The sequence below is a fragment of the Talaromyces amestolkiae genome (assembly GCF_001896365.1).
Source record: "Talaromyces amestolkiae strain CIB chromosome Unknown scaffold16.1, whole genome shotgun sequence".
NCBI lineage: Eukaryota > Fungi > Ascomycota > Eurotiomycetes > Eurotiales > Trichocomaceae > Talaromyces > Talaromyces amestolkiae.
In genome coordinates this window covers 675,997-693,793 of record NW_024468052.1, presented here as the reverse complement: position 1 = coordinate 693,793, position 17,797 = coordinate 675,997, and the positions used below count along the sequence as shown (strand labels likewise).

The window sequence follows — 17,797 nt, the reverse complement described above, 5'->3', positions numbered from 1 at the left end:
TTCATTTCTATTTCTACCTGTACCTGATCGCTGAAAATTCTCATTCCATAATAATATGCTTCATTAAACATGATAAATTTTCGGTCAATTGCGTGTCGGGTATATGTCTCAAGTGGACGCTACTAGGTTCAAGGGATTCGGAGCATCCCAGTAAGATGCATGCCAACGACGCGGTATTTGCATGAAATACTAATCTCAAAGGGTGTCATATAAGTATTTGATGACTCCAATGAGGTTCAACGGTCGTCCGTTATACGCAGCTAGCGCGAGCTGTGTGATCGGATAGGAAAAAAGCATTGTCAAACAACTGCTCAACTTCCTTGCATGCGACGAATTCTTTCCTCCGCAGCTCGAGCACGGCGCTCTCTTTCTAACCTCATCCTCATCTCGGGTGTCATTCCACGCATCTCATCTTCTCGCTTCTCTGTGGCCGTCTTGTCTAGAGAAGCCAACTTCTTGCCGCCGGCATTCTTGCGCTTCTCCACGGCGGCAGCATTGGCAGCATCTTCAGCTTTCAATCGTTCCATCTCGGCTTTGCGACGGCTGGCTTCCTCTTTCGCGGCTTCTTCTTTCTCCTTCGCTTGACGTTGGCTCACTTCGGACTGAGATACCGGTGATGGCACATGCGCGGCTTCCCAATCCCAGGCCGATTCACCCAATTCATGCCTCGCCACTCGGAACGCGTCACGGGTGGCACGATCTCCAGCAAGATCAAACGGCGTCTTTCCTTCGTCATTCTTCAAAGTAGGATCAAGTTTGGCTTTCGTTATAAGAGAGATGACTAGCGCAGGGGAATCGGAGTAGGCGGCAAGATGTAGTGGAGTAGGGGCGTGGTGGTTTTGAAGTGCGTCTGCGGGGAAGAATTTGAAAGACGGAGGAATAGCATTGTTCGAGATATAGGATAAGAGAGCTGGCGCTTTCGATCGGCGAATAAGCGCTTGGATTTGTGAGGTATGTAGCATTGCAGCCTCCTCCTCTTCGGATAATTTTGGAGCCGCTGGTTGAGGAGCTGGTTTGACGGGTTTGGCACTCGTCTCGCGCTGCTTTGCTTGTGCAGCGGCCAAAGCAGCTTCATCTATTTGACTAACTTTGACTCGAGTGAGTTCCTTGAAGCACCTCATGAGTTCTGTTTGGGTGGCACGACGGGTGCTGAACGGAAAGCCTCGCAATCTAGGGTCATTATTTCGAAGCACTTGTCCTTCGTATGAGCCGAATAGAGTCTTTCGGTTAGTATTACCCGTTGCCCGAACAAATATGAGTTGTGCTGTGTCAATCATAGCCTTCCAGTCCTTAAGTAGAGAGCGAATGTCATTTTCCAACGCAGCCTCGTTATACCTTCTGAGGCTTGAACCAGCCGAATGCGCAGCACCCTTGGCTGCGTCGCTAGCAGATTGAGCGCCACCTTGTTTCCTACGTGTGGTATAGCGGTGGAAAGTCTTGTGTGCAAGGACTTTAGCTTGACGTTCTTCGATACCTCCCTGTCGCTTTTGTATCTCAGGCGCAAGTGCGATAATCATCGCAGCAAAGTGGCCACCGCCGATCATGCACATGAAGATATGTGGTCCATAATTCAAAGGAGTTTTGTCGGTGTTAAGCACCCTTTTGATAGGCTCTAGTTGCTTCTTTCGCAAGGAATCAACGATATGCTCTGGTTCTTGCTGTTCCTCATTCGAGAAAATTGCCTTGTATACACCCAAGGCCGTGTTCTTGGGAAGGTCGGGGTTAGAAAACCATATTATGGGCTGCCTGTTCGGCGTATTATTCTCTTGCGGTGCCGCCGTGCCTTCGTCTTGCGAGATTTTTGCCTGTCTTTTCAATAGCGCCACTAGGTTTGAATCGGACGCATGAGGTTCAAAGGTATCTTCCTCTGACTCCGAGCTTTCCGAACCCGATATCGACTCGTCAATTTCTCCGATCGCCTTGGTGAATTCCGCCTCGTTCAGCAGTCGGTTGCCCCGCAATTGTGCCTTGACATTATATCGATGATGGTCCGATCGAGCGTGCTCACGGTGCTCTTGCACATTTTGAAAAGATGTTTGACAGAGTGTACATGAGTTTGACGCTGGAACAGCGGTATCGCGATCAGAAGGTTCGATAGGAGTAGCGACTGTGTCCGTTGGTAGCGTTGCGACAAGTTGCGCGTTGGATTTGATTGTCAGGTTTGACAGAAGCTTGGAGGGAAGGTCGTAAACTGCATCAAAGACCACAGTCAGGAAATCAAGTCCACCAGCGACAGTTCATTTGTAACATCAGTGCTTACCATATAGAGGCCCCTTCAGCAAGTCCTCGGTTTGCGATCCGTTGTTCGCCATTGTGTGTGGTGTTCAAATGTTTGAGTGCGATGAGCTGTGGCGGGACAGTTTAAGGGCGAGCGATAAGGCGGCTTATTTATGTTATCGCCGTGAGGCCCGAAAGAGTCCCCGATAAGTCCCAAGAATTTCACAAAGCCTCAATCAAGGCCTTTTCTGACTCATTCTGATTCATGTTATGGTACTTTGAAAAAGTATTGGGTTATTTATTAAAGTCTCCGCTAATGTCGCTTACTATTTCGGGCTCCATAGGACCATGAATCATTCTATTCGTTGTGTCTCTTCAGCGACGCCTGCCTAATCGTGGCTGTGGTCGTGATGGTCGCTACTTTCTATCTAATAACGCTAGGTAACTCAGCAAAAACGACGTACTCAACTCAACGACAAGGTCAGCGCCTCTTCACAAGAGCGACTTCAATCTCTTGAAGTGGTTTCACGGTGGTCTCAATCCATTCCCGTTTTCCTTTATCCATGAACTTGGGATACGGTCGTCGACACCATGTGCTCTCCTCTGGGTATCCAAGGAATTTTCCGACAACCCATTTTGTGCCATTGATACCTCCCTTTCCAAAGCCCCATTCGACGCTGGCGAGCTTGATCTGGAGTTCTTCAGCTTCGGCTATTTTGCCGGCGACATAGAGGTTGAATATTTCGATGCATGTCTTTGGATACATCAAATTAGCAACCGACAAGATTTTTGAAGATCGTGAAAATTCTTATTTGGAAAGGCACTAACCTTGGGGTACAAGTTTGCCATACCAGTGACACAGCCAGTGCCACCAACACTCAAGGCAGGTACCAGCCAGTCACTCTGACCGGCAAGAGCGACAAATTGAGGCTGTCCAGCGTATTTATTATCTTTCAAGTCCAGACCGGGACCGAATTTGGCCGCTGTTCGCGCCACGGACGCAATAGTACCGCAGGTAAGCTTGACAGCGACAATATTGGGGTGGTCACCCAGAATTTGCAGCATCTCGGAGTTCACATTCAATCCGCTCACTACTCCGGGGAAGTTATAGATAACAATGGGGATAGGAGAAGCAGAAGCAACCTCCTGAAAGAAGCCGATAATGGCATCCTGATCAATCGCAAAGTGGAAAAATGAAGGCACCAAAACAAGCGCAAAGTCCGCACCAGCTTCTGCAGCTACTTTGGTATCCTCAATAATCGCCTGTGTGCAAGCACCGAATGTGCCGCATGTAATTGTGAGCTCTGGTCGCCCGAGGTTCTGCGCAACTGAGCGCGCGAGGCTTATAAGCTTTGCTTTCTCTTGGGTTGTGACTGCTGCAGCTTCACCGTTTGTGCCGCAGATGACGACACCCGGTAGGCCGCTGCTGATTAGAAACTCGAGATGTTTTTGCTGAATGTCCCAGTCGATGGATTGGGTTTCGTCTGACTTGAACCAGGTCAAGCTGGGGACGTGAATACCGGGAGGGTAAGGAGTTCCGGTTTTGCTGACGGATCCCATTCTGTCGGCCGTCGAACGTAGATTTCAAGAATTATAGACGGAAGAGAGAGTATAAACCAATGCAACAAAGGACAAAGCAAGAGGATTATTGCAGGTCATTTTCTTCTTATACGAAACCAAAAAAAAAGCAGCGGATAATCGCGACCCTAAATTCTTGGAGACTCAAAAGGGCGTTGAGTTTCCGTTTTGGGAAAGTAAGCGAGCCGGAGGTTCTCCATGATAGTTCGGCATCAAGGCCGACTCTGTCCGTATAACATATTGAGGGGGACTTTTTCTGGCTGCCGAAAATTCCTACTGCTACTGTGCTCAAGGTCGGCGTGCTAGAACGGTTTGTACAATGATTGGTAGCTATGATAAAAATCGACGAGCGTGATGGTATTTCAAAGTCAATCAGTAAACGCGGGGTATAAAGCATATAAGTCATTAACCATTAAATCCAGGATTTCATCCATGTCTTCACCGTGTCTCACTCTTAGGATGGTCTCTCAATGTCTGAATTAGACAATAGCAAAAGCCCTCGTAAAAGTGTCATGCATAACCTGCCGAATGTCCATCCTCTGCCCCGCCTCATCCTGTCGTCTGATCACTTCCTCCAGCACATCGGCCGTAATCCCAGCATTGGAAACGATGCTTTCCATGCTCTTCATTGCTGCGACGACCCATGCCCGTTGGTGCACATCGTCTGATTCCACGCCGAGCATCAAGAGAGGCCAGAGCATGTTAATTGGTAAGGGGGGACTGCTTGAAGTAAGTTCCGAAACGGGCTCGATTGTGTTCGTGGTCGCCATGTCCTGGATACTGTGTGGTGTGCGCATCAGGTTCTCTGTGACTTCCTGAATGGCGCAGAGGGCTGTTTCGACGTCCGGTGTTCGTGGAAGATCTTTCGGGTAAGATTAGCCAAAAATGATTCGACGACCACTAAATGGGGTTTTGCTTACTCTTATACGCGACTCGATGCAGATGCACAAAAGAAGCATGATAATTGGCGTAGCATACCATCAGCGCTCTCGATAATGTGTTTGCTAACGATGGAGAAAGTAATGGCGGCACTAATTTGCATGCAACGGCATGGTCCATGAGTGACGGTCGTTGGTGCCAAAGGGCCTTGATATCCTTGCTAATCTTTTGAGCAATAATCATGACCTCAGTCTCGTCGTCCACAGTGCCGCGCGAGCGGTGCCAAGGGTCGATTCGTGAAATGCGACCCATGAAGGATTGCACTTTTTGGAAGAAGGACGAAGCCGGGCGCGTGAGAACGTCCTCTAGTATAGTCTCCGCGTTTTCTAGACCACCTTCAACGGTGTCAGGAGGCGATTCCATGTCAGGTGGTATATTATGATCATCTTCGTCCAGAAAGAGGCCCTCTCCTCCAGCACTCACGGCGCGGCCATCGAGGAGCCGCAACCAGGATACTAGACATTTTTCTTTTTGGTAAAGAACAGTCAGTAATGCTATCACGAAACACAATAGATATTATGATAGTGTCACAAACCTGTTAGGCTAAGATTTTCAATCCGGACCCGTTGAATCACATGAAAGGCATCTCGTAAGTTACCATGTGCCTTGAACACATCATCATCCAAAAGATCAATGTAAGTCAACAGAAATACGGTAGCCAGTATATGTCTCAGTTCGACCATAAGACGTTTCTGATCCGTAGAGACCTCGGTAAGAACTCGAGTGAGCATATCTCGTGATATATTATAGTATTGAGTATGTATGGTTCGGCTGCCTGAGCGCGGAGACTCGAATTGCAAGGCAGCAAAAGCCATGACAGCATTCTTGACCATTTCTGATTTTTTGCACATATATATCAACATCTTCCGCATCCGCGACCATCGAGAGCTTGTCTCTAGTGGAGCCAGAATAGGTGGAGCAGTAGACCGAGCGAAATAGTCCGACAATTCGGACTCGCTGACATCGACACTAGAGCCGGCAGGTACGAAGTTGCCATTATCACCAATCCATCTGTCACTCATGAACAAAGGTGGGACGACTGTCGAAGCGGTTCTTTTAATGGTCTCCGACACAGCTAGAGGCATGGATAGTTGCAGTTGATCATGCGGAGTACTCAAGCTGTCCAAGGGCGATGAGCCCGTGGGAAAGGAAATCGTGGGGGAATCATTATCCCAGAGGAAGCTCGCATAGTTGAAGATCTCATTGAAATCTGCTTCCGGAATGATTTGCTGTTGTTGATCTGGCTGCGTCTCTACATGTGCCAATAGTGGCTGTGTAGCTGAGGGCGATTGCACTCTTTGTTCTTGTACTGATATAAATTGCTGTTGTTTCTGTGGCGATTGTGATCGCGACTTTGGTTGTGGTTGTGCTTGTTGTTGTGATTGTTTTTTCTCTCGCCTTTCTTGCTTCGACTTCGACTTTGTCTTTGATACTTTCGTAATACCTGGCACAACGAAAGAACAATCCGGTGGCCAACTACATGAGAGGTGTAGTCGTGAGCAATGTCCACATCTGGGGTGGACTTCGTTGCAGCGGACTTTTCTCCGCCTATCGTTGTTAGAAGTCAGAGCTCGTAATTTTTTTTCCTTTTTTTTTTTTCATCGTCGCATTGTGCTACAGCTTGATGTGGTACTTACCGACATGTCAGGCACCCCGTTCGCGTCCTCGCCACACGGGGGCGTTGCTCAGGGTCATGCTGCTGCCATTGATGAAACATGACGATCCAATCCGAATAGAGTTCGGTGTATTTGATAGCAATAGGAGACTGTCGCGACAGTAATGACAATCAGTAGCGACGACAGTCACGTCAAATCTGTCTTATCGATCTTCGGATGAAGGACGAAAATGAATTTCCTGAAGGAATTTGCGGGGATTCTTGCTGTACCCCAGCTTTCTCAGGAACCCACAGCTAATTGCCAATCAGACCGCGCTGTCGGCTAATTTCCGCTTTTAGTTCGCTATGAGAAGCCCTATCCCAGCGACCTGCCCGTCCAGCTGTGTATAGACCACTCGAACTACTCGGTTTAATATGGTTGTACCAAGAGATAAATTTGTGATCATGTTCATCATATTCTCGTAACTAACGATAAACTGTACTGTTGGGCCAGTTCTTTTTTCGTATCCGCTGCCTCCATGAATGGGAAAGAGGTCTGTACAAAAGGGAAAAAAAAAACAAAAACAAAAACAAGTGTGAGCGGAAGCAAGAGAGCAAAAACGACAAACCCTTTATTGACAAGAATTGAAATATCTTCAACGAAAGCAGACTAAACCGAATCGCCAAAAACGCAGACCGAAACGTTCATATCATATACATGTAACCATAGACAGACCGATGAGAAGTGATAAAAGGATCTTAGGCATTGCTGAGATTTTAGATGTGAAACATCTAAACTCTTTACATTCCTGGCTTGACATCGTCACTATCGCGGCGGTGTACAATGTGTGGGTGACTCAAAGAACCAGTTCGGAAAGGCAGGTTATACATGTTTGCCATGTCGTAATCTCGAGTACGTTGTAGTTCAGAGACTGCATAAGGTTGAGCAACGTCTTGAGGTGAGGAATATGAACCATATGACGGATATACCATATGTGGAATTTGACGACCAGCTCCATTAGTGTAATCGACTGGCGAAAACATGTTTTGCTGAAACGCGGGAGACCAACCGGTAAATGGTGCAGAAGGATCTGCTTGTGCATGAGTTGGGCCAACAGCGTGTAGATGGTTTGTCGGACTTGTCTCTGCGAATTGTGAATGATCCATGAATTGGTTGTGGGTGGGAGTCAGCAGCGGGCCTGCTAGTGGTGTATGAGCCAAGTTGCGATGAAACTCTGGCTGCGTAGATATATATTCTGGTGTGCGCTGTCCCGGGTTCGCAAAGCTTAGATCGGGAGGCATTTGAAAGCCCGATGTAGTTTCCAGTGGCGATACGTGCTGGGGTATACTGGTCACTTCTAGAGGACTCTGAGAAGCTTCGAGCTGCTGCATCTGTGGCGAGGAAGTGACACTCTGAGGAGGCGTGATTACTTTAGGATCCGAATCATCATCGGATTCATCTTCTCCTCTCCTAGCTCCGTCGTGGTCGGTAACGTAAACTTGTGTGGTTCCATCTGGATATAGTCAGCTCTCTGTACGCTCCACGAATCTTGCTGTACATACCAATCTCATTCCTTAGATACCGTTCCTCAATCCTTCTTACACGGATGATCTCTTCTAATATCGCTGCTTTTTCTGGGGCTTTATCTTCAGGTACGAGATGTCTCCTGGTGTCACCGACAGCTTCCTCGAGACAATCTGCTGTTATTCCCATCGGGAGAAGGTTTTGAACGAGATGAACGAGAAGCTTTACACGATCTGCAATTCTCTTGGTCAGTAAATCAGTCAAATGACACTGGGTGAACACTAGTACTTACATTCTTTCTTGATATGGTCAGGCTCCTTATGTATGACATCGCGAGGCCACCAGTCAGGTTTTGTGTCTTCGGGATCTCCCTTTTCACCAGGTGCTCCGCCCGGTTTTCTTCCACCGTTGTATGGGTGTTTGACCTGCTTACGAGGCTCGATGATTTTGATCATGTTTTTAGCCAATAGACGGCAATTGATCTGCTGCAGTCGTTTGAAAGCCATTGTATAAAAGGCGGTGACTTTCTTCGTATCCCCTATTTCTAGAGGGATCTGATCTTCTGGATCTTCAAAAGCTTCAACAACCTCAACAGTAAGAGGCTCCTCGCGGAATCCAGTTCTTCGTCGCTTCGATCGTCCTGCCCGTGAAGAATGGCCCCTGTGGCCGGGACGGTAGGCTGTATGCGGAGAAGGCAAAGAGTTTTGCCCATTTGGCAAAAGACCTTGAGCGTATGCAAATGCGTTTCGCGCACGGGAATCAAAAACAGGAGTAGGTAGATTTGACATTTCTCTGACATTTCCAGATCTGTCAACGTACATCATAGCCCAATGCGTGGGGACAGTGCCAGTGAAGACGATATCCTAGGTGCCGTCAGTATGGTGCGAATAGAGATAAAGAAGGAGAATACCAACCGGTTCGAGACTTTCGAACTGTCTGTAAGCCGGATTTGAGACAGATGCACATGTATCTGCTAGCTTTTTGCCATCGCGGGTGGATGGAGAATCTCGGATCGTCATTTTGGTTGTATCGAGGCGTGTATCCTGGATGTCCACAGGATATGAAGACAAACAGATGCTGCTATGAGCAATGGTCGTATGTGCTTCAGTCGTTGATGCCAAAAAAACGCTGTTCTAATCAAGTATGGTAATTTGTTGGGAGGAGAAGTTGTTCGACGGAAAAGATGGTTTCCTGTATATCTCTCCGCAATTAGTCAAGAATGATCTCTACCTAGGTAGAAAAAGAAGAATGCAGCATGCAAATTGACGTACAGATTTGGTACATTCAAATAGCAATAAGCACAACGGCCACCCACGATATCAACAAAATTTGAAAGCTCAACGAAGCACTTGATCAAGAACACCGTTTTCAAGTCAGGAAACTTTTGTGTTTATATAGTGAAGGCCCTTGAAGAACTCAAGTGGTGAGAAACCTTGAAAGAGTTTGAAGTATGTTCAAGCAACGATATACAGTTAAGTAGATGAATGCAGAAGATAGTAAGATGATAATTGACTGGAAAACGGAACAATGAGGTCGTTGGGGGTGAGGTGGCATGGGATTGATATACCTTGCCCTCGACTACTTAGAAGATGTCGGGCTGAATGACAGTGTCTCTATCGACGGCACGGCCCTTTTCGACCCGCCTCGATAACCATGGTACGTATAAACTAATCTTTAGCGACCTTAGTTCACTACGCTATCTCAGGTCGCAGGTATTCCTCATGGGTCTCAGTGTTCATACATTGGGTTGAGGAAATCGGTGGGGAAAAGCAAAAAAGAACACCCAGATTCAGGGTACACTAAAAGCAATCAATTAGACTAAAGACGAGTCTAGACAAAGTGATGCGGTACCATGGCGTCCGAGGGTCTCTTAAGCCTTTCCGGAACAGATTGAAAGCTTCCCGCGACAATTGCGGGCCCCATAGAGCCACTAGATCTCAAGCTAGAGGGCTCGGGTACAGGGATCACGGATGAGCGACAACTGACAAGGGTAAAGGGGGTTACACTAGGGGCCTATCGACGCATCATGCCAACGGATTTACGCGGAGTATAGTAGAGACTAATACTGACAGGCCAGCTACGGACGCCAACGCGGTCGATACTCTACCGCCACAGTTGCGGCACCAAAGGGGAAGTGAGAAGATGAAGTGCTTTTTGCATTACAGTACAAGTACAAACGCAGTACGTAGGCTCTATTGAACCTCGAAATTATGGTTCGATTCCAACCAATTGGAGGTTGATACATGCAACAACCAAAGCGAGGGATATCAGCTGAATGTAAATCCGGTTGAACTAGATATGCACTCTCTTCTCTTGTTGGAATAGGCCTTTCTGTCCCCTAGTCCTCTTAAATATTCCAAATATGAGGGAATGTATTGCGTGGGTATATAGTGGCTACGGCAATGATACTATGCATTATACAATAGTAATTATTAGTAGGGTAAGAAACGGACGGCACTGCACATACTCCAGAGTAACATGCCTCAGCCTTGAACAAACGGCATCATGGACTGTAGAGTTTTATTAATTGTGCATGCAGCGTCCGATCTCAATGTGCTTTTCGGATTTCGCTAAGATCGCGGTTGTATGCATAGACCTTGAAGATTTTGATGCAGAAAAGACCATCCCAAGTGTGGCGTCTGCAGCATCTACTGAATCTCTGAAGCATAATGAAATGGTAATATAACCACTGCTGTGATAGAGCTCCACCCGTAGATCTCTGTAGCGCGACTTACCTTGGAGCTAAATGAGAATCTCTTCGTCCCTCTTTCTCCCAGCCTGTAGTCAGACTGATTTGTCAGTCCTAAAGTTAAATGACTAAGAGTTATCCACAACATTGGGTATTTGAGTCTTTCTACAGAAATTGTTTCGCTGTAGTTTAAGCTAGGCCAATTCTTTAGTTTTAGTAAACTCGCGTTCCGAACCCCCGTGTGTATTCGATGCCAATACCTTCTTCATCAAATGAACCTCTCAAACACGTAACCCCCACACAAGGCATTACTGTAGGACTGAGCTGATTAGCTGTACTAGGATCATCCCTGTAACTAGCAGCCAGAGATCCTGGCCGTTCAACGTTGTCAGTCGCTCATTGCTCTTGAAGGTGATGCACTTGAACCAGTATAATGATTTTCGACTACAATACACTTTCAGTTTTGCTTTCTGCAACTCGTGTCTGAATAATCTCAAAAGGGGTCTGATGATACTGTACCGCTTAGCATTGACCATCAAGGAGTAAGAAATCAAATCTAATCGGGGGTTTCACGACGTCACTGAATCTTGGATACGAAGGTCAATGCTCAGGGGCTTTAGTAATCGGAAACTACATAACCCCATTACGCCAATAAATATATACTAGATCATGGAGCAGGTTCATGGACAGTGGACTTAAATGACGCTTAGTCCGATCTGTCGGAGATTCAGGATGCTTCCCCGGCGATGATCATTGGCTAGAATTATGGCTGGCCTCTAATGACAAGCAACTAATGGTGAATACAAGGTCCATGAAGATCCAGTGGCTTGATAATCGGCAATAGGCGTAAGCTCAGTGATGTTTAGAGGATGACTCTGACTAGCCACAGCGATCGGCCAGGCCCTTAAGCGTGTATGTCGGACTCGGTTAGGCCGTCTCTACACGAAACAGACCAAAGACTCCCGCTTCTTAATATAGAGTATTATAAAAAAAAGAGAAAGGGAGGAACATCGGAACAGAAATCCCTTTAGTCTTAGCACAGGATGTACGAGGTACATACTCCGTACTAGAAGACTGAAGCAAAGAAAACTCTTAGGACGAGCGTTTTTCAAAAGAGAGGTCAATGTCATGCAAGTTGATGAAAACAGTTGTAGATGCAAGCAACCTCATTTTGTGGCTTCGAAATCTGTACGGCATATCTCAAAAAGTCAATTACTAATGGATAAGATCGAATCCCAACCATGTGGATTCACGACTTGCGAAGCTCATTGATGAGGAAAGTGACGGCGGATACTGGATGTTGTGCGTTCTAGAGCTTAGTCTATCCGAGGTAAGGGCGTAACTACGCTTATCATGTTTTAGTACGGTATCCTACTGTCATCTGTACGAATAGATACCCTAAAAAGAATATTTCCTATTCGGGTGATTTTGAATCTCAACTCAGCATCTCCACTTGAATTCTCCACATATCAGCCATACTTTTCTCTATACCTCGACTTTCCTCGGATCATTGACTTATGAACAGAAGATCTACGCCATCTCAGAGGCCGGAAGTATAAACTGGAGAACGATTACAAGCACCACCGTGTAGCTATCACCATTGCTCTAGTTAAGCTTTAGAATCGAGCATCGTCCAATGGATTTGCGAATCAGTGATGTATGTGGCGGAGCTACAGAGTGTCAAAGTCCCGCTGTTCGTATTAGTCTCGTAAATTGATTGGGATCACATTCGTCTTGCTTTCTGCTTGAAAGGGATTTCCCAAATTGAGGGTTCCCATTGTCACAAGGCCTTCACCGGCCCAGCCACTTGGGACTGTCACCAGGCTTAGGATCTTGAAAATTTCAAGGTTACTTAGACATGCCAAGCGGTGTTTTAAATTGGCACTAGGCCATGATCAACCAGGATCAGATCAGGTACTTCGTGAGCCCTGAGGCTGTGGATACGGGACCGGCGGACCGGGTACTAGCCTACTTGTGAATCACTGAATATCATCCTGCGCTCGGACTCCCAGTTGGGTCTAAATGAGCGCACATGCTTGGCCAAGTACCAATCATGGTGATCACTCAACATGGACTATTGGACTTAACCCGGACGGACGGAGAAAAGCAATGCCTCGGATGACAGCTGAAACTATCGCCTCGTTCCAATCACTCGGGACCATGGTCATCACTGCCAAGGTTGCCATTTTGGTATCAAAGCTGTGTACTTTCTAGATGTAGGTAACTTTGAACATACCAGTGATCAGCTAAGAACGTCTGAGTGTGCATGCGATCGTCACTCCAATGTGCTGTATTGAATAGTCGACTCCGCATACGCTAAGGTAGGTTAACTGTAGGATTGACTCATATTTCTCCTCCTACTAACACGGAAACTCTTGCTCTGATAAGGGATCCTCTCATTTCAGGTTCACATMAAAATAATAGATTCAGTASGAGCCACATCATGGCAATGCTGGATGCATTACTCGGCACAGATCCCTCTACTCATCACCTAATGCAATATCTGAGTCATGCACCAATGATCGAAAAAGCAAAAACATTTACGGTTTTTGTTGCGGAGTACTTAGTGTCATGGTTCAGGCCTCCACAAGGTCAAGTCACAAGAGGTTTCATTTGGCGTTTTAGCGTTTAACCGCGTCAATCCCTCTGTGTGGATAGTAGTATATATTTCTTCTCTTTTCCTTTCGTTTCTTTTTTGATCTTTTTAGCAAAGTTTATTTTCATTCCTCTTTCTCATTTGACGTGATCCCGGTCTGTCAAAAATGTGAAGACAGGGATTAGATTTCATCTGACCAGCATTGATGGCCAGAAGCTCCATAGAATAAGCTATGACAAGATTTAGACTTTCGGTTCATGAAGACCCTGAGAAGTATCTTGGTGAAGTCTAGATCTCATAGGCTCGATCCGTATCAATAGGTGGTCGGATCCACGATCTAGATCATAACGCTCAGACGTCTTAATTACAAACACGAAAGACGGAGCATCTCGCTCAACACTCCGCATGACTTCTTGTATGGTTCGTTCGAGATTTAGCATCTCCTGCTCACCAATTTCGGAGCAATATTGCAATGTGATTGGGAAAAGCACTGATAATGGCTTAGCATACTATCACTGTCATTCGCATGGCGGCTCAAAATGGAAACTACCCTCTTTGGCAGGGCTGGGTGATCTAGCGCTCGGAAAGTTGTTCCGCTCGGATATTGATCCGGCATACAGTATGGACTCTACAGCATCCGAAGTCCCAGCCAAGACCATGACCAAGACTGCCTAGACCTCTGTGGCGATGACCAAGACGGCGCTTGAAGAGGGGTTGTCTAGACTAGGTACACCGTACATGTCTCTCATCCATGATGTCGTAGTACACAGTATCTAGTATTTTTTGATCACCAACTAGGTCGGAACTTCTGAAGAACTTGAGGATACGGTGAGCTTATTTTTTGGTCTGTCGTACGCGCACAGACAGTTCGTTTCTCTTCAAAAAAATGAGGCTAATGGCGCATACCCTACTTCACGTGCTTTGCTTCTTTATTACCTTGAGACTGATGACAGCCTACTTCCTGATCCGGTAGTTGTATGTACTTCTGGGGTTCCACACTTCCACGACTATGGTTCTGTGGATCGTTACATCGAGTTCAAGGTTTGAGATCCTTCCACGGGCCAATTGCAGCGTTTAACGTTCATCCTCATAAACTATTCTACAGTTTTTTGCTTGTCAGTTGAAATATCCCTAGAACTAAGATATCAGGAAAGGACTCCTCAGCCAGTGTATGTGGTTACATTCATCACTACTACTACAAACAATTGGTTAGGGTTAAAAATTCGCCGTCTATCATCTGCAAGGCATCTATACAGAAAAGTAAGGGCTCCTCAGAAAAGAGTTCAAGCTAAATCGATTGAAACTTGTAAGCGCCATGCATAGCAGTGATTCCACGATGGGCATAAATCAACTTTGTCGGTGTTAACTCGGAAGATGAAGAGAAGCCAGTCTCAATTCTTGGTCTCGGGACTTTTGAGTCCAATGGATTGACGCCGCGAAGTTAGACTGGGTTTGATTCTAGGTTTCATCGCGCCACCGACTCGTTCACTCGTACGTACATGAGCTAAATGTGACTGCGGCAATGCAAATGTACGCAACTGCATCGGTAAACCAAATATCGATTCGAGACGAGGGAAACGGCAATCTAGTAATAGCTGCGCACTAAGACCAATGGGCCCATACATCTGTGCAGACGCTAGCTATAGACCCCGAGCATAAGCCGGCTCCTTCTTCAACCTGTTGATGGTCGTGCAGCATCATAACCTTGCCGGATTTCTGCATTTTGTAGATAATTCAAGTTAAGTGGAAGACCAAAAAAAAGGACCTTTGATGGTTTATGTAGCAAGCCGGAAAAGGCACTGTGGGGCACGCATTTATGTCTAGTGCTAAGTTCGCTTACCAATACGATCTTGTAATGCTGTATACAGGGATCACCGATTCAGAGCCCACTGGGGAGCAGTAATGGACCTAGAGTTTGCAGACTCGCAATACATCTCCGCGGTCAATCATGGTATTCTCTAGTCCTAGTTACCAATCACATGTATCTAGGGATACATCATCAGTAGTGAAGCACGCCACCTGAAGGTTCGGGAATTGACCGTCTCATATGCAGAATGGAGGACGACAATGAGCAAATATCTTTGGGATGCTAAACATTTTGTTTCTGTTACCTCTTGGCTGTCAGCGTTAATCGATGCAGGATCTGGTATAAAGATCTAATCTGACCCAAGCAGCCGGGTACGATATGCGTACGTACAGGGAAAGTTTGGAGGATGAGCGGGCTCGGAAGTTCCCGTCGGAAGGCTCTTCCCCGAGGATCAAAGCGGGAACTAACCATTTTCTGTGACATTTCGCGAACCTATGTGGGTTTTCATCCATTTTGAAGCTACGAGAGTAACAAGACGCTCCAATCAATGATCATCCCCGCTATTCCCCAGTGCGGACAGCTACATTCTCGTGTCGATCGACTTGCTGAGAGGTTCCATACCTAAAATGTGGTCAAAATAAATGTTTCATTGCTGTATACTCAGTAGTGTGGCTAGAGTTGACCGTGTGCATGGACGGAGTACCGAGTGCAGTCACGACGTACCTGAGATCTATCGATTCATACCGGTATTCAATTCCGTGAATCAGACTTCGACCCTGCAAGCCCATAATCTACAACGCTTCAGATAGTGGGAGACAATTTTATGGGGGCGCAAAAGATTTCCGAGTACAATGTGAGCTAGTCTTCATCTGGCTCATGCAATCGTATTCACCTTCACGATTTCGAGAGACGAGAATGCATAACGGCTCCAGGCTAGAGCACTAGCCAGCTCACTGGTTGCACACCGAGTCAATACTTGCAGTTTGCCACACGCTACTTCTGTTCCGCATTTAGCTGCAGAAAGAAGTGTCAGAGACTGGTCTGAATATTTTGCGCGAGTGTGAGTGTCCACTATGACGGATAGACTGGGAGTCCCTTAGAAGGGTGGGGAGAGCAGGACGACTCGAGTGCAAAGTAGCATGCGGCAGACAGCTACATATGCAACACCAAACACCACAATATGAATACCCAATCAAGCCTGTAGGCAGATCGGAGGTTTATCCGGATATGGCAACTCTACTAGTACAACGCTCAGTTGAGAAGTAAACACAATTGATATGCATATATCCTAAGCATGCAGACTAAGATGTTAGTCGTTAAGATCTAGCAAGGTATGTGTCTGTCCAGCATCAACCATTGTAGTCGCCGTTCTGCGTTCTGGTAGACGCCGAAACAGAAGAAGAAAAGCCGCAGTGGCTGCGTCATTTGTATAACACGCTACGTCGTGGAGAACGAATCATCATGGTAGTCCTACCGTCAACAGGGTCATGAAAATGGAAAAATGTCCGCAGATCGAGGGCCGTATCCCTAGTCTGGGGTGATCGGACCGACTAGCATAGCCGGGGCATCCTAGTAGTCGGATTTAGCGCTGGTCCGTGTGGGCACTACTTCCTTAATGACACTAAACGATGCCCATTGATTGGAGCCGAGCTGAGTTAGGCTTTCGCGGAACAGCTTCCTGAGCACAAGGGATGAACGCCAATCTGCCCTAGACACTCGGCGTCTCGCATGATCCTGGGAACATTTCTTTGGACAGATCAAAGCATAAATTTCGAGTCCCTGGTCTTTCAATACGGCATACGGAATACAACTCCTTTACAATAATTCGATACGTAGCTGAAATTTTGAATATCCACCTGTGTGGCTGGTTCTGCAGTTCCCTAATCCCTATGGACAACTCCGTAACTTAACTTCGGACGCACATACATACAATGTAGGTAACGATCTGATTACGCTTTCCATCCGCATGGCATCCACGCTGCTGCGTAGGGTCCACCAAGCGAAAGGCCAAAAATTCAGCCTTCAGCCTCTGAATTCCAACATCGCCGCATGAATTAGGACAGAAAGTTTAGCCGCTTAACCGATCTTCAGAGAACCTACCATTCTCGATCTGATTACCACATTACCCACACTGGCCCGATGTCACCAACGCATCCTGATATCTAGCCGGCTCGCGTGGTTCTTCACTCATTTTCCCTTATAGGTAATTAAATGTGCCTTCGTACGTACTCAACAACCCAGTACGGCTGGGGGTTACGTAAGCGTTTAGTCGGGACTGAAAATTGAGTTTTGTCTTTGTCTGCTTAAAAATAGCCACTGAAAGCAAGGGATGCTATCAGCATGTAGCGCCAGGCAGTCCGTTACGACGTACCAATTCCAGTAAGTGATTAACTACTTTGAAGAAATAATGCATAATCACTACTGATCACCAACTGACTACGTACTACTTGGTTAAGTCCTCGACAAGAGGTCCCAGCCACTGTCCACGAATTTTTTACAATATTTTTACATAAGTGCATGTATGCGACACTGTAGGTCAGAGGGTGCTAAAAGACCTGCAAGTATGAGTTGTGTTGCACCTATATGTATGCAAGATCTTGATCAGGTTACACCGATCAAGCGTCGAAAGCTCTCGATTTTCAAAAGTCGTTCTGGACCCTTGCCCCGGTGGCTGCATACTTTTCAGGGTTATGTTGAGTTTATGAAAGTTGCGGAAGTGCCGATGAACCATGTGATCGGACAGAAAGCTTCATATCCATAAGTAAGAGGTACTAAGACCTCTCTTCAGCCCCCCGGGTTTCAAGGGACTGCTCGGTAACTACACGGTGATCATCTCCTCAGATCAAACTCCG

The 17,797-nt window shown here is 46.5% G+C and overlaps 3 protein-coding genes across 3 annotated transcripts; all 3 read right to left on the bottom strand.

Moving 5' to 3' along the window:
* Positions 1 to 311: 311 nt before the first annotated feature.
* On the bottom strand, positions 312 to 2,312 carry BHQ10_007768 (uncharacterized protein; the record flags this gene model as incomplete). Its single annotated transcript, XM_040880499.1, has 2 exons — positions 312 to 2,191; positions 2,261 to 2,312. The coding sequence occupies 2 exons, from the start codon at positions 2,310 to 2,312 to the stop codon at positions 312 to 314; spliced, it is 1,932 nt and encodes a 643-aa protein (XP_040736271.1).
* Positions 2,313 to 2,698: 386 nt separating this feature from the next.
* Positions 2,699 to 3,777, bottom strand: BHQ10_007767 (uncharacterized protein; the record flags this gene model as incomplete). Its single annotated transcript, XM_040880498.1, has 2 exons — positions 2,699 to 2,971; positions 3,046 to 3,777. 2 exons carry the CDS (start codon positions 3,775 to 3,777, stop codon positions 2,699 to 2,701), a joined length of 1,005 nt encoding a protein of 334 aa, XP_040736270.1.
* Positions 3,778 to 4,274: 497 nt separating this feature from the next.
* BHQ10_007766 (uncharacterized protein) lies at positions 4,275 to 8,872 on the bottom strand (the record flags this gene model as incomplete). Its single annotated transcript, XM_040880497.1, has 9 exons — positions 4,275 to 4,657; positions 4,716 to 5,201; positions 5,270 to 5,984; positions 6,179 to 6,282; positions 6,376 to 6,499; positions 7,319 to 7,842; positions 7,892 to 8,086; positions 8,146 to 8,716; positions 8,768 to 8,872. The coding sequence occupies 9 exons, from the start codon at positions 8,870 to 8,872 to the stop codon at positions 4,275 to 4,277; spliced, it is 3,207 nt and encodes a 1,068-aa protein (XP_040736269.1).
* Between the last annotated feature and the right edge of the window lie 8,925 nt (positions 8,873 to 17,797).